Source organism: Charadrius vociferus, unplaced genomic scaffold (genome assembly GCF_000708025.1).
Source record: "Charadrius vociferus isolate BGI_N301 unplaced genomic scaffold, ASM70802v2 scaffold136, whole genome shotgun sequence".
In the NCBI taxonomy this organism is placed as follows: domain Eukaryota; kingdom Metazoa; phylum Chordata; class Aves; order Charadriiformes; family Charadriidae; genus Charadrius; species Charadrius vociferus.
The window spans coordinates 535,324-550,801 of NW_009648960.1; the positions used below are offsets into that span (position 1 = coordinate 535,324).

The 15,478-nt window shown below is 42.8% G+C and overlaps 1 protein-coding gene across 1 annotated transcript in view; it reads left to right on the plus strand.

Annotated features, from left to right (window-relative positions):
• Positions 1-14,891, plus strand: part of AGAP1 (ArfGAP with GTPase domain, ankyrin repeat and PH domain 1) — a 264,182-nt gene extending 249,291 nt beyond the window's left edge. Inside the window, exons 16-17 of the mRNA XM_009887562.1 lie at positions 12,637-12,892; positions 13,375-14,891. Of these exons, the coding sequence (XP_009885864.1) occupies positions 12,637-12,892; positions 13,375-13,578 (460 nt within the window). The 3' untranslated portion in view covers positions 13,579-14,891. The remainder of the gene's footprint in view (positions 1-12,636; positions 12,893-13,374) is intronic.
• The last annotated feature ends 587 nt before the right edge of the window (positions 14,892-15,478 follow it).

Below are 15,478 nucleotides of genomic sequence, written 5' to 3' on the forward strand. Positions count from 1 at the left end.
CAGCAGGAACAGAAGGGAGACCCGCTCCCACTGAATAGCTCCCCAAAAAAAACCCAGCTCAAAAGGAAGAAGGTCCATTCGCTTCTGGGAATCCAATAAATTGTTTCAGGAAGTGAAAGTCTGTCCAGGCTAATGGAGCTGTGATTGACAGGTGGTTCTCATTACAGCGCCCATCAGGGGACAAAGTGAATTCCAATGTTATTTAAGAGGTTAAGTAGAAATAAGATGCAGGTGACAGCCCAAGGCTGGGGCATCACACATTGCTTTTCTTAAGGTTTGGGTGGGGATTTTTTTGTGAAGAGCCTCCACAAAATTTAAAATGAGTAGGGGCAGGGGCATTTTGGCAAGTAAAATTTGGTCCTACCATGACTAATGATGAGCTTACCTAGCTGCATATGATAGGGAGCAGGGAAGTGAAGGTTGCTTTGGTAATTCTTGTGTTGGATAGTTCCTGTTTCTTACATCCACATAACATGGATGTTATGTCTGTCCAGGAGGTGTGACGAGGTGAGCTTCGAGCACTGGCTACCATGGTCCTGATGCTTTTGGGCATCCCAGTGGAGGAGGAGGAGGACAAAGCACCACAAAAGACAGTGGTGGTTTATTGTTCTTTTCACAAGCTCAGAAGATCCTCTGTCCCTCTTCCTGAGTCCCCACAAGCACATCTTATAGCGCTCGGAGCCAAAACAACTACAGTCATACGTTTGCATTCTACCTGTGCTTATGCTGTGGCATCTGACGAGAGCAAATCACAAAGCGTTTAGCTCAATCAGAATAAATTTGAAGTAATTTTGAATTGAAATATGTGGAGGCCGCCTAGGGTTGGGTCTGGTTTCTGGGTGCGCTTCTCCAATGTCTGAATCTAGTTTGAGAAGGAAAAGAAAAGGAAAATGCACTACGAGTGACTCATATTGCCTTGTGTTCCTGACCAGGAGGCATCTTTGTACCGTCATAGGCTACAAAACTGAAATTAAAGTCTGTTTCTTGCCGCCTTCAGCAGAAGATGAAGGCAAACTTGCTTTGCAAAGCATCCAAAACAGTGTTGCTTGCATAGACTATAAGCACCAAGGTGTGGTTTAAACTGTGACCAGAGGCTTAGCGTAAATCTGTATGTATGCTGAAGATGCTAAACCATACAGACTATTTATTTCTCTCTGCTTCTGTGTTTTTCCTTTTTCTGAATGCCGAAATGAGAAGCATTGAGTGTCTTAGCACTTGTGGATGTCATGGGGTGGGAAGCTGAGGGATGTGCTCAGAGTCACGGTATTGATAGAATATTGCATGGTGCGTGGTCAGATACAAGGATGTAATTTAACCAAGAGATTCACGGCTGGCTTGTGAATGACGGTGAAACTCCCAAGTATGACGTGTGTAATAAATCTGGTTCGATGCAGAATTAATGTGGTATTCAAAATGATTATTTACCATTTGAAGTTCAGACGTGACTATGTACAAGAAGTAAATAGCTGTGCACAAGGCATTGGGGAAGGGCACTTAAAGGGGAGAAGAAAAATACCCGCTTGCATTGTTTCACAAGTGCATTCCGGGTAATACTAATGAGAATTGCACTTTAAATGCAGGATTGATTTGTGATGAGATCAGCTCTAAAGAGTGCATTTGTGGAATGATAACCTGATTGGTGGCACTGCCTCTTGAAGGGCTGAAGGGCTCTAATTGGCATATAACGCACTATAAATTTATTAGCAGCTTCTGCTTTCCCATTGGCAGACCTTCTCCTGCTAACCACTAGGAAATTACCAGTTTTCAGGAGTTAGTCACTCAAGTCGCACCGCATCTGGGTTTTAAAAAGAAGCCTACATCACCGCTCTTATAAATCCTGGCTTAAAGCTCGTACATCAACAGCCGGCTGGAATTCAGTTGCTTCTGTAGTGGACAACTTGAGCACCTTGTGTTTGTAATTCAACTTCTATCCTCCTTGGCTTGTTCCTCCTTCCCACCTCCTTGCCACAAACCCGAGTTGCACAAAGACCATTAGGAGGCCAAACTAATCAGTTTGGCAGCCCTTGGGCTGCAGCTGCCACAAATCAGAAATCACAAATTTTTTGGCAGTTCACGTTCAGGGCTTTGATGTACTTATTGAGACATTCAGCCCTGGGGCATATCAGGCAGAAGAGGATGTACCTACTATTTCTTTTTTTCAGGAGCACAATAGAAATATTCAGGAGCCGATGTAATTATTTCAGTGATTTTGCTTTTAAGATTGAGTCACAAATTAGAAAATAACATTCACATTTTTCTTCTAATTGGTAACAGATTAGTGATATTTTATCTTTTTTAAATAATTTCCAAATGTGTCCTGAAGAGGGATTTGCAGGGAAGTAGCTGAAAGAGAGAAGGGACTTATGCGCTGAGAGCGCTTGGGCAAGAGGCTTTAATTCTGGCTTTAATTCTGGTACACGGCTTTTAAATCTCTGCACACCTCTCTCTGGAGGTGCTCTTGAAGTGGAACTTGCTGTCACTTTTGGCAGGTGTCTCCGGTACGGATTTTCTTTGCTGTCAGGTTTTATGTGGGTTTCCCACTGTTAAGCACCAACCGTATGGCTTGTAAATCATAAAAGCCTAAAGGTTTGCAAGTGATTAATAGGCAGAGGTGTGCAATTAGAAATGCCTCAGAAGTACTTGAGCACTCGAGTGTCTTTTGAAAGCCAAGTCCATTCCTGATCTCGCATTTGTGGCACATTTGGGCAACCGCAATGTTGCCTGTGCTGTTGTTGAAAACAGGCAAACAAAAAACAATATTGAGGTTTCATTTCTTAGGGACAGAGGAAACCTCGTGGATTTCTGGAGATGTTAACTGCTGAGGATTTCTCAAGTCTCTTTCTCTTTTTAGTCTTAGTTACTCAAGTTAATCCTTCATCTCCTGTGCTTTTTCAGAAATGTGAGCTGATCTACCGTTAGCCTTTTTTAAACTAATTATCGTTTGTGATTTCAGAAAGGCATCAAACACCTACAACCCACTAAAACTGAGGTAAAGGGAAGTCTCGTCTCTTGACAGACAGGGAGAATACTTCAGGAGATCTAACTTGCCAAGACAAGCATCATTTTTACTAAATAAAAATAGTCATGAAAAATGGAAGAGTCTGATGACATTAACAATTTCTGTAGAGACCTTAGCATTGGTGAGATGTAAGAGGCAACCAAAGCAGCTGAAGAGCTGCGTTAGAGGTGGAGTAGTGGAACAGGAAAGGGTGTGTTGGTGGAGAAGGGAAGATGTGTCAGAGAGGAAGAGGAGGGTATGGGCTATATTGGAATTGCTGATGGGGAGATGTTGGAAGGTGAGGGGAGAACTCCAAGTCACTAGGGAAGAGTTGGACAGTGGGGAGAGGTCCCTGTAGCATCTGAAGAACGTGGGTCAAAGAAATGCTGCCCACAAGGATGGTCCAGGTACTTCCCAGTCCTCTAAATCTTCAACTGCCAACATGCCTGCCTTCCACTACTGACTTCTGCAGAGCAAGCATTTGTTTTTATTTGCTTGCTGCTCAAAATGTGTTTTCCTTCACAGTCTATGCTCAAATACAATGTTTATTACTTGTATTTTCTCTTTTATGTCTTATATAAATTCAGTGTAATGTTGAGGGGTTTTTTTTCCAAATACTCCAGAGTGTCATCTTATTGCTTCTGCTGGAATTAAGATAATATTAAAGCCCCCTGAAAGGGCTTTTGTTGTTCCTTGTAAACCAAACTATAGGATTGCTCAGGAGTTATTGGTAACAAAAGGATCAAAATTGTGAAGAAAAATTTTAGGTCTCTGTGAAGTGTTATAATTAGACTGTCCTCTTCCAGTTCCCAGTCCTTGGGTAAAGATTGCATTCCCCTTCTCTAGCCCACAACATACTTTTTCCATTTTGGATCGTTGAAGCCACCTTTGTGTGCTAAGCAAGATCTCACTTGAGATCTCTTTAATTTCTACACTGTAAGTTTTTCAGCCCTTTGGGTGGACCTCAGAGGGTTTTTCCCTCCCTCTCATTATTTATAAGGCATTGGTGCACTCATAGTTATGCTACTTCTCCACTTTACAGCATTATGAGCAGAGGAAAAGCTCCATTTCTCTTCTCTCATCTGTTTATGATGTGATACGTTCCAAAGCAGATCACATCAGCGACTGTTATGGTATCCTTAATGCTCTGTGATAGTCGCAGCACGGGAGGAGCCGCTGGAAAGCACATCGCTGATGTATGTCCCTGTTACATGCCACATTACTCAGGGTCTGTGGGAACCTCACTTGGCGACCTCGCTCTGTCTCTCACCTGGCACAGATTATTGAGATTTATGCATTGAAATATTTGTATGTCACTTCCCCCCCCTCTCCTTTGAATACTGTATAAGAGCTTCTTCTAATATGAATATGAAAGCAGAAGCCTGGTTTGGGGTGAAAATAGCTAGATTTTTGTACATAAATAACCAAGATAACAGATTACCTTTGTTTCCACAAAATGTTTCCTAATAGTTCGGTTTTAGTTCCATTGTCTGTTCAAAACTACTTCCATGTTTTGTGTGAAAATTGATTTCAAGTGGAATTTTTTCATATCTTTTCCTAAAAAGGGAGGGGGAAGTATGTAATGATTTCTTGAGCTATATATATAAAATAATACTGCATGAAGTATAGCCTTCCTACAGGAGAAAATTAGTGTTAACAAATTGCGAATTAATGGAATCTTCTAAATTGAGTGACTGTATATCAAATTGTAAACTGAAATTTCCAGTCTGTGTTTCAGTATTGGCATATATGCAATTTGATTTATACACTTAAGGCATCAGGTTAAGTATGGTTACACGTGAATAATGAAATGCATTAGATACATGTTTGCAATTAGATACTCTGCATATATATGTATATATATTACTACAAACAAGCAAGAAGCAAGTATACTCCATGGCTTTAGCATTTTCATGCAACTGTTGTAGAGCAGCTTTTGGCTTTTTTTAGGTAATATTTGTAGTATGGCCAAGCGTTGAGGTTGGCCACCCAAGAAATGGAAGCCGTTTCATGTTTGTATCCACAACCACACAGTGATAACAGTAATATGTTTTGGGTTAAATTTTTTGTGGATATTTATTTGCTTGTACGTCAATATCGAGGTAAAAGGAATTGGACCATGAATTCAGTAGGTTTTCTGTTGGTCAGCAGAGGGTGGGTGGAAGGGAGCGGTCATTCATGGCTGTTGTATTCCAGATTCTCATAAGGTCTCTCCTTGTGCATCTTAGCAGAAACCCATCTTCCTCCACTGTTCACAGTGCTTTTTTAATTGTTTTCACCAAGCTAAGTGTTTAAAATCCTTAGAGTTCACCATTGTTAGGTTTTTTCCCTCCTAAATGTTGCTGGCAATGCTGTTTAAAAAAAATTCTGGGGGTTTTGGGGTTAGTGGAAAAGTACAATTTGTGGCATTCTTCAAGCTTTTTGTTAAATCTCTAGGGACTGGTTTCATTTCACATAGTTGCACGAACAAAAAGCGCTTGGGTTTGTGTTGAGGAAAGACTTAACCAGCTTGCAGGGCTTATAGTTGTCACACTTACGATCTTTATTCTCAACTTAATAAGCCTTTTCTTCGTATCTGCAGTATTCCCTACCATTGTATGTCACATAACTTTATACTGAGTAAATGACAGCTGTGATATATTTTATCGAGTATACCTTAAAAATTATTAGATTGAGTGTTGTGCAATCAAAACATAAGTTTGCTGCAATTTTATGTGATATATCAGAGACCACAATTGCAGGATATTTATCTGAAAAGCTCGAAATCCGTAAACCTTGATGTCTTGGCCAGGCTGGTAATTAACATTGTGCAGTAATAAATCCTGCAGGCGTCTTAACACATAAGGGAGAGCTGCTGGTTACTCCGTGGCATGACTGGAAGGTTAACCTAGAAGTGCAGAAATAATAGCTATTTTGGAGCCCTACGTAGGGGGATGCTGTCAAAAGAAAGGGCGAAGAAAGTGGAGAAGCTCTGCTGAATCCAAATTATGATTATACTGGTAAGTGTCATGCAAGACATGATTAATTTGAGAAGCACATTCAGCTTTGCACGTATGAGCAGTCTCTGTCCGTCATGCACAGTAGGGCTTTTTTTTTTCCTCAAACACACAGCTGTAAAAGGAAAACTGAAAAATGTAGTAGTAGAGCTAATGGTAAAGAAGACCCTGACCTGTGGGCTTCAGAAAACAGCTCCCTGACAGTGCGAGGTGCTTTGGGGAGGCTTCTGATGGGAAACAGCCTTTATTTGTGTCTTTTGGGGCTGGTGTTTTGGTTGTTTGAATAGGTCTGATGGCAGGAGAAATAATTTGAGTTTGGAATATTTCTACAGCACTGGATCGTCTCTCTCTGCTCCTCCTGGCTGGTGGACAAAACTTTGCAGGTTTGACAGCAGGTTGAACTCCATCCTCAGCCAGATAACTTCCCTGGCAAAGACGGTAATTAAATAATTTCCAAGCTGGGTTACCACGCTGCTCGCCTGGAGGGCCCTGGTCCAGAGTCCAAGACAAGACGTGGGTTGGCTCATCTGCAGCTTTCCTATAGGGCTGCTCTTCGTCCGTCAGGGATGTTTAACTTCTAAGAAGTAATAAGCTTAATAGGTTGACTTTATTTAATTATTAATGATCCCTTTCTGTCCTTACAGCTCATAAAACACCCTGTAGGTTGGCAAAACACTCATAATATTGATCAGGAGCCAGAGAGATATTTATTTCCTCTTTGCCCCAGCGCACATAAATCTTGGTCCTTTGCCTCCTTTTCCTCGGCAGGCGGGATTTACAGTGGCCTGTTTCTTAAAAGCTTTTCGTAATTAAGGAATAAATGCCTATCGGTCTTTGTTTGCTGTCTGGAGCCCTCTTGTTTGCCGGGGACCTATATATCCCTGGTGGGCTTGTGCGCCTTCCCCCTTAGCAACGCAGCTGGGGAGAGAAGGCATGCATGCTAGGAAGCAGTCAACTGCTAAGCACTTACTTTGCAATAGAGTGGGGTCTTCTCCTGCAGAGAGAGGAAGCCCCTGTGTTTTCTCAGCATATTGTTCCCAGCTCCTCTTCCATGCCTCTCCTCCCAGTTCCTGCTTTGCTTGGGGCAGGAAGATACTTTGGAAATTCCTTGCTGCTAGCTCTTTCTTCTTGCCTTCTCCTCTTCTCCCCCCCTTGCTAGTTGCAATTAAAAACATCATAAACCTTTACCAACATTTCAATCCTGTTTCCCCCCAACCCCGATGTTTCTCTTTTACCCATTCCAACGTTGCATCGCCGACTCTGTCTAAAGCGATGTGGTTTATCAGATGCATGCCGGGTCATCGCAAAGGGGTTTGTTTAAATGGCAAGTCTCGGCACAACCGGCTGCCTAGCACTGGTCGTTAGGTGATGCTTCTTGCATGCTAGAGCACAAAGCTAATGACACATTCTGAGACTCTCCAGGAGTTTGGGAGGTACGGGGGTTAGATTTACTTTATTTTCTTGGAAGAGACACATTAATCTTGTCAGCTGGCCAACAGGAGAGAAAATTTGGCAGTGCTCTTGCTGAGCTGGCCAGGTTACTACTGCATTAAATGGTTGTACTTCAGTGAGCAACCAGAAACGGCAACACATGGGCACGGCACATGTATGGCAATGCTAGAGAGACCATTTAGAGGCCTCCTCAGTTAGACAATTATTTTCTTCAGCAAAGGAGAAGAAAAGATAAGAAATTTGAAAGAGCTTTTTAGTGTTGTCAGAAGTGTGGAGAATAAAACTTCACTTCAAAATGCCTGCACCAAGCCTTGCTCAGTATTTCTGACTGTGGGAAATCAATGCCTCTGCTGTGGCAAATACCTGCCATCCATTACATTTTTGATGCAACCTTTCAAAATTTCATCGCACCTTTTAACAGTGAGTCATTTTAGGTAACAAGCTAGTGACGCAGCATTTCGGTCATCCTTGCTATCGCTTTGGTAAGAACAAGCCTGCTCTTGCATTGGAGCTGTTGAATTTTGATGGCAAGTTCTCAGGCTCTCCATCCACATGCAGTTGCCTACACAACCAGTTCTGAGTCACCATATGAATGCGGCTTTTATTTCCACCCTGCACATCCTTTTCATGTTTGCCTTTCGTGCCTCTCCACCAAGCATACGTGAGGGACAAATGAAGTTGAAGGCAGAGGTGAATGGGAGCAAGGAGGAATAGGATAGACAGTTGATAACAGTGATATGAGGCTCCTGCTTGGATTTTTCGGGTGTAAAATCGCACGCGTTTAACTGAGGTGGAAGAGCCACACGATGCACTATACGGGGCTGAGCTGTGTAGGACGTGGGCTCCCAAATGAGCATCTCTGCTGCAAACCCACAAGTGGAGAACACAGTGTAGCTCCTGGAGCAAAGCCGTGCTCTAAGCAAATCTGTTTTTTATATTCTGTCATGCTACCTAGTTAGCCCTCCCCCTCACAGTGCCCAGTATTTATGTTTCCAGATAATAATGATGTGATGTGGCTGGCAGAGTAATTTAAATAATTGGACATTATCTTGAGAAGCAAGCACCTAATTAGATCAAAATAAACTGAGAACTGAAATTTTCATCTGTTTCTAATAACCCTTTACCTATGTACTGTATCGCTGCCGTAGCAGAGATTTCATTATTCACACCACTGTGTGTGTACTTAGAGTTCACTAGTGATGGAGACTCCTGCAAGACCAAAGAGCTTGGTGGTATTTTTTGGCCAAGGCTTAGTGGCTCATTCCTCTCCTGGAGTATTTTGCAGTCTTAATCTGTTGTATTTGGCCCTTGTATAACTAGTGAGGTTTGAATTTTGTATCAGCAGTCTGGGTTTGACTGCACAGCTTCAGAGATAAAAGGCTCAAAGAAAGTCTGATCTTGTATTTTTTTTCTTTCTCTAAGTTTACTTAGGATTTTATAATCTATTAATTCCTTATGCATATGCATTGAAAAAATAGCAGCTAGCATGATCACTGAAGAACAGAGAAGTTGGTTTAGTACATATGAGGAAGAGGCAGCTCACACATTCTCCAGCGTTAGGTAGCATAGGGACCATCTGAGCTCATGATGATGTTGCTTCTCCAGCACACTTGCTTTAATCTGGTCCTGAGAAAAGGACTGCTGGATTTTAAAAGTTCAGTAAAAGAGTCTTGTTTTGACTTTCATAACTACAGCTGAAAGTCTCTAGTGTTGAGGGGGTCATTTAGAGTGGAAGCTACCAGGATTGCAGCTAAAGGAAGAAAACATGGGAAATATTTACTAGCCGATGTACATTTCCTTTATTTTTAGGGATTGGTTTGGTGTCTTTCTCCTGATTAGTTGCTCTCCCTCACATTTCCTCATGCTCTTATTCAGTTGATTTATTTAAAGGTATGTCAGCGCTGGCTGAAATGAAACACTGTGCCTCCTCTTCCTGCTTATTGCTGACCGCTCCAATAATTCATTTTTTAGCTCATTAGCTAACAGGGGATGTGAACAGTGGTCCTCCAGGGAACTGCAATGAGGTTAAGTGATCTACTGCTGACAACTCTGCTCTTGGACTGGCCTTCCTTGGGGGAAATGAAACCTCAACCAAGACAAGCTGTGGATCCCAGAAGTGAAATTGGGGCATCAGAGCAACAATTACAGTATTTATGTCTTGTTGTCGGGATTTCTAAGATGAATGTGAGCGGCAGAGCTCACAGGACTTCCTGTTAAAAATGAAGTGGTTTGTGCCAGAGATGGAGGGAGGACGTCCGTGGACGTTGGCTTACTAGATACTCATTCAAAAACAATCCCTCTGCATTTTGTCTGTCTGTGAGACGTGGGCAACCGTGCTTTTCCTCCTACATCTATGATAAAGTTTCATTTTCTACCAGGAAGTGGAAACATTGTATCTTTCTTGTGCCCAGTTTGTACAGCTGAATAAGATCTAAATCCCATTCAATAGCTGATGTCAGTGACATGCTGCCCCCAAATGTCTGAGGCTTTTAAAACACCTGTATTTTTGTTCGTAGTGTTTGCTGTGTTCCCACCACAACCCTTAATGTCAGTCCAAAGGTGGAATTTGGCCTTAATGAATTAAGTCTTTTGGTGCCTTGCATGGTCAAGAAAAATCAGGCAAGCTTTCTGAAAAGGGAAACTCAAGTAGGGTAAAATAAGCACATGTGAAGGCTGATTTTTTAGGTGAGTGTAGCCCAGTGGGACAGCCTGCTGCTGGCTACAGGGTCCTGCTCTGGCCAACCATGCCAGTGAGCATCTCCTGAGGGACACGACATCTCCTTAGCTGCTGCCTGGCTCTGCAACAGATTTCCTCCGATGAAGGGGTGAATCCTGAGCAGACCATACAGTCAGCATTAATGCAGAGCGTTTATGGGTTACTTGATCATACTGCAAGAGAGTTCTTTAAGGAAGGACCGTTTGTATCCTCTCCATCGCTAATGCAAGTGGCAGCATGTCCCCCTTCCTGTTAGATTTATTTTTAAAGGGCTTTCCTGTTCTTTTCCCAGCGTTTTGAGACAGTAGGATAAACCTGAGCGGGACTGGGTCAGGTCTATCCCACTTAGTTGCAGACTTGTCTGATCTGACTTGACTTTGTGCTGCTCCTGTGCAACACACGGCAAACGTGAAATTCATGCCGATGAATTTGTAAACCAGCAGACTAAAGCTCTGAAAGCCTCCACCTGAACTTGGCATTTACTGTCTCTGTTCTGCTACATACCATTGCATTATTATTAAGGTTTAAGATTAATTAGGAGTGGAGGGACACTTGTATAAAACAGCTTGATTTCTAAACAGAAAGGGACTTCTGTTCAAGCGATGGTGAGTGCAGCAACCGATGCTCTGATGGGAGCCAAAAGTTACTATCACACAAAAGATGGTCTGGAGGAGAGGGGGAGTTCACTTGCAGATGCTTGACTAGACTAAAAAAATGTATTAGTTATGTGTCTGAGGTATATTTTGCCTTTAGGACGTATGGGGGTATGAAAAATAAATTCCCTAAACCCTGATGTGTACCACTGTTGTAAAACAGCGCAGGTGGAATCACTTCATTTTTCAGTCTGGCACATTTTAAACGCGTAGTGGATATATTGGTTATACTCTCAATACCTCTATATGCGTTTAAAAAAACATGCAATGCTTGCTAAACTTCCATGAAGGTACTCTAAATGGATACTGGAACTAGAACTGTTGTAGTGTTGCAACAGTTTTATTGTAAATAATTGCAGGTATATTACTTTATCCTCCTGGTGGCACTGGTTCTGGTTTGTTTTTTTACCTTAAAAAAATATAAATACAAAAACATGAATTAGAGATGCAGTAGTAACAGAAGTCCCTTTCTTCCTCCTCTCCATCTGGAATACATGAAATGATACTCTGTTTATCAGATCCTGGCATCAAAGGTTAATTTGCATCTCCCCAAATGTGGGGGGGTTTTGGTGTGTCTTTTAGCTTGCAGGAGTCATTCAAAGGTTTGATTTAAACGAAGCACTCTTTGTGTTAATTTTCTGTTTGCACTTTTTCTCTGAAAAAAAGCCCTGGTGGACCTGTTTGTAAGGTAAATTGCGGTGTGGTAGAGAAGCGGATGCTTTGGGAAGCTGTGCCTGAAAGCATCTGGGGAGGTCAAAGCAAGGTCACTCCACATGTACCAGGAAATGATGCAAAACTAATCCAGATTTGCTGTTGGAAGGATCTGTTTACATAAGTATTTAAAAACAGATTAGGGCTAACCTGACACTAGATTACTGTGAGTAGTGTAAACATGGCTGAAAGGCGTAAACAGAGCTTTGCCTTTTGTACTCCAGAGGAGAAAATCTGTCACCAGTAACAAGTTGCCTGGCGTAGGTGATGTATACGGTTTTCATAGGCTGGACAGATTACCTGAGGTACCTCTAAATGGGACTTTGTCTAGGGCTAGATCTCTTAGATCATATAATTGTATGGTAATTTTTTTAATGGAGAGTTGAGAGGCTTGTTTGTAGTCCTTGTTATCCTGTAACCTAATAGCATCCAGAAAGCTTTTGATAGTTCTTTGACATATCAGGAGGAAATGGTGCTTCAAAGTATTGTTTTGGTGGTTTGCATTTTGGAAAAACAAACAGAGGAACCATCCATACGCCTTTTGCATTGGAAACATTACTCCACTTGTAGAAGGAAAAAGCACCCCTGCAAGATGTGTTTTTCAGGACTTGCACTCCCATCTGAAAATGCAAGCCCAGGTGCTTGGTTACTTCTGGTCGTAGATACAGAAATTGGGTGTGTTTTCTGGAACTTATTTTGCAGCCCACCTTAACCCTAACGTGGAACCAGGCTGCCTGTGTTGTCTTTGGTCTTTCTGGTGGTGAGGGCTCTTGCACTGACCTCTTGCCAGCCCTCAGGGAAGTCCACGGGTTTTTAAAACCTCCTGGCTGTTGTGATCTTACGACCCCATGCTCACGGCATCTGCCTAGGGGGGATCTCGGACATTGCAGTAATATGACTCGGCAGCGATGAGATGGGTGACACAAATATCGCTGCAAAGATAAGGTTTGGATTAACTGTTTCTATGGGGGCTTTCTTGCCAAAAATTTGAAGGTGGAATAATTTTCTTTTTGGCTGACTGCTGTTTGCTAGCATACCGATAGCTGAACTGCCACCGTTCAGAGGCAGTGAAACAAGGTTAGCGTAACGTATCTCCTTTGGCTCCTCTAGGGAAGAAAAAGAGCGCTGGATACGTGCGAAATATGAGCAGAAGCTCTTCCTTGCCCCACTGCAGTGCCTGGAGCTTTCTCTGGGCCAGCATCTCCTGAGGGCTACAGCCGAGGAGGACTTGCGGACAGTCATCCTGCTCCTTGCCCATGGGACCCGGGAAGAGGTGAACGAGACCTGCGGAGATGGTGACGGGCGTACTGCCCTCCACTTGGCGTGCAGGAAAGGAAATGTGGTATTAGTGCAACTCTTGATTTGGGTAAGTACTTGCTGTCTGGGCAAGGGGGCTGGCTGGGTTGGCTTTTGCTTGGCTTTGCACTTCAGCAGGATGTATCCAACCTCCAACCTGCAGGTTCCACAAAGCCTTTACTGATGTCGCGAGTCTAGATGTTCCTCATTGTGTGCTCTCAAAAGACAGCAATGTAACAAAAATGTGTATTTCTGCCTGTCTGCTGCTACTTGATGGAGAGTAAAGGAGAGCATAGGAAATGAGGAAGGAGAGATTTCCCTAGCACCTGTTTGAAACACTACCATGGCAAGTTTTGTTCCACACATGAGCCTCTCCCTGTAGAAACCTTACGTGACTCAGTGCTGCACACGTCAGGCTAATATCCTGCCTGCTGTCTTCTCCCTCTCCCTGTCCTCAGTTACGTTCAAACCAATCTGTCCTGAGTCCACTCCCTCCATTTTAATGCTCTGTTGGCACTGCAGCTTCCAACAACACATCTCTTCTTTTTGTAGTATGGCGTCGATGTGATGGCACGCGATGCCCATGGAAACACAGCGTTGGCCTACGCCCGGCAGGCCTCCAGCCAGGAGTGCATTGACGTTCTCCTCCAGTACGGCTGCCCCGATGAGCGCTTTGTCCTCATGGCCACTCCAAACTTGTCCAGGAAGAACAATAATCGGAACAACAGCAGTGGAAGGATGCCCACCATCATCTGAGGAGCTCAGTCATGTATTCGCTGACCTGAATTACATCCGCAGCCTCATATTCCTCCATCCCCATCACAGCTCTGCTCTGTGAGTCTGGTAACTCTCCTTTTCCCTTTTCCTTTTGGTACACCCCTGTCCCATGCAGAAACGGCACAAGGGGATGAGAAGGAGCAAAAGGGGCTGCAGGGAAAGCAGTTGTTTCAGTGACAGCTCCCGAATGATGGAAACAAGCAGGAGAGAGCACGTGGGTTGAGCAGGACACGCCGCACTTGGCACTAGGACCATGGGAGAGCAGTCATCCCCAGGGGAGACGCAGGCTCCCTGAGTGTGGAGGAAAGGGGCAGAGGGAGAGGCGAGCGAGAGAAGAAGGAAGGAGAGATGGTGACTTTCCGTAACTGACAGTTAAGCACATCAGTACATTTCACCTCTACCAAACGCGACGCCTGGATTTCATTCTCTTCTCTGAAGAGCTTGACGGCATAAATCAGAAGCAAGCACAGAGTTTGTCAGGTTTGAAGCTCCTATGATGGTATGTGTCAAATCAGTTGTAGCTAATCTGTCCGGGGAGAATACTGGCTTCATTACACTTGTATAGTTGAGTTCTTCCAGCATTACCGCTGTTTAATAGAACATGATTAGTCATCACGGAGAAAAAAGCATATTAGCTGAGGAGGTAGTTACATGGCACGCTTCGGTGATTGCTTGGATGTGATTGCAATATTCTTAGAAGCATCATATTATCTCAGACATGTTCTTTCAACCCCTTGGAGCCCTCCTTTCTAAATTCACTGTCATAATTTAGTATCTGTTTAATTTTTCAGTCCAAAGAGAGGAAATGAGTTGCTGAGTGTTATTTGACTGCAGTCTCCTTGGTGTAAAAACAAAATGGAAAAAATAAATAAGAGTAACTATGAAACACAAAAAGGAATAATGAATACCGCTAAGGAAAAACATTTCAAGTACCTTTAGTGAAATTAATAAACGCATTAAAGGCTAATATTTTTTCAGCCAGCAAAAATAGGTTCTGTCATTTTGCCAAGGTAAATGTGTTGAGTTTTTGGTCACTCCTGTGATGCATTGCCTAACTTATACAGATTTTTGTATTGTGTCTCTAGATTATATGTATGTAAAATCTATTTGAATAAAAAAAACATAAATATGCATTGATAATTTTTTTGTACAGAAAATGACATCTCTGTTAATTTATAAACTGTAATGGATGTGAACTAAATAATGTGCAACTAGTTAGGATCTGTGGGTTACAGATCATTGTACGTTGAAAATATTCCCAGCAGTGAACTCTTGTTTCCATCGCAAGCCTTTGAGGAACATATCAGAAGATTATGGCACATTTGGCATAGAAAAAAAAAAAGTGTGCGAGACCTTTTAGAAAGGAAGAGGCTGTTTCTCAGCGCTGTAAATATATTTTAGTCCAGAAGTCACAAAGCTTTCACAAGCCAAGACAAAAAGCCCTAGCCTGGCTGTGGGAAGATCAGATTTGATTAAGTTCAGAATTGATAGCCTTCACCGTGGCGGGCAGGGCATGGCTGCACTTGACTCCCAACTTGGCTGTGTTCTGGAAGAAAAATGGCTTGTGAAAGTAGCCTGGACAGTTCATTTGAATTCCAAGTTTTAATACTTGATTTGATTATTTTGGTATTACTGGGCAGATCCCAGCTTCTCCTGTCTTCAACGAAGTAAGATTCTGGCACGGGGAGGCAGGCTGTATGGTTTTTGGCAGGCAGAAAAGTGATTTTTTTTTTTTTTTTAAGTGGCATATGGCAATGTGAAGATGGGGGAAGGGTATATCACAGAGAAAGTTGAAAACTCAACTGAATTCGATGGCAAAGGAGCAATTATGTGAAGGCAGTGAGGTGCACACAGCATAGTAATTTGCAAATCTACCTAC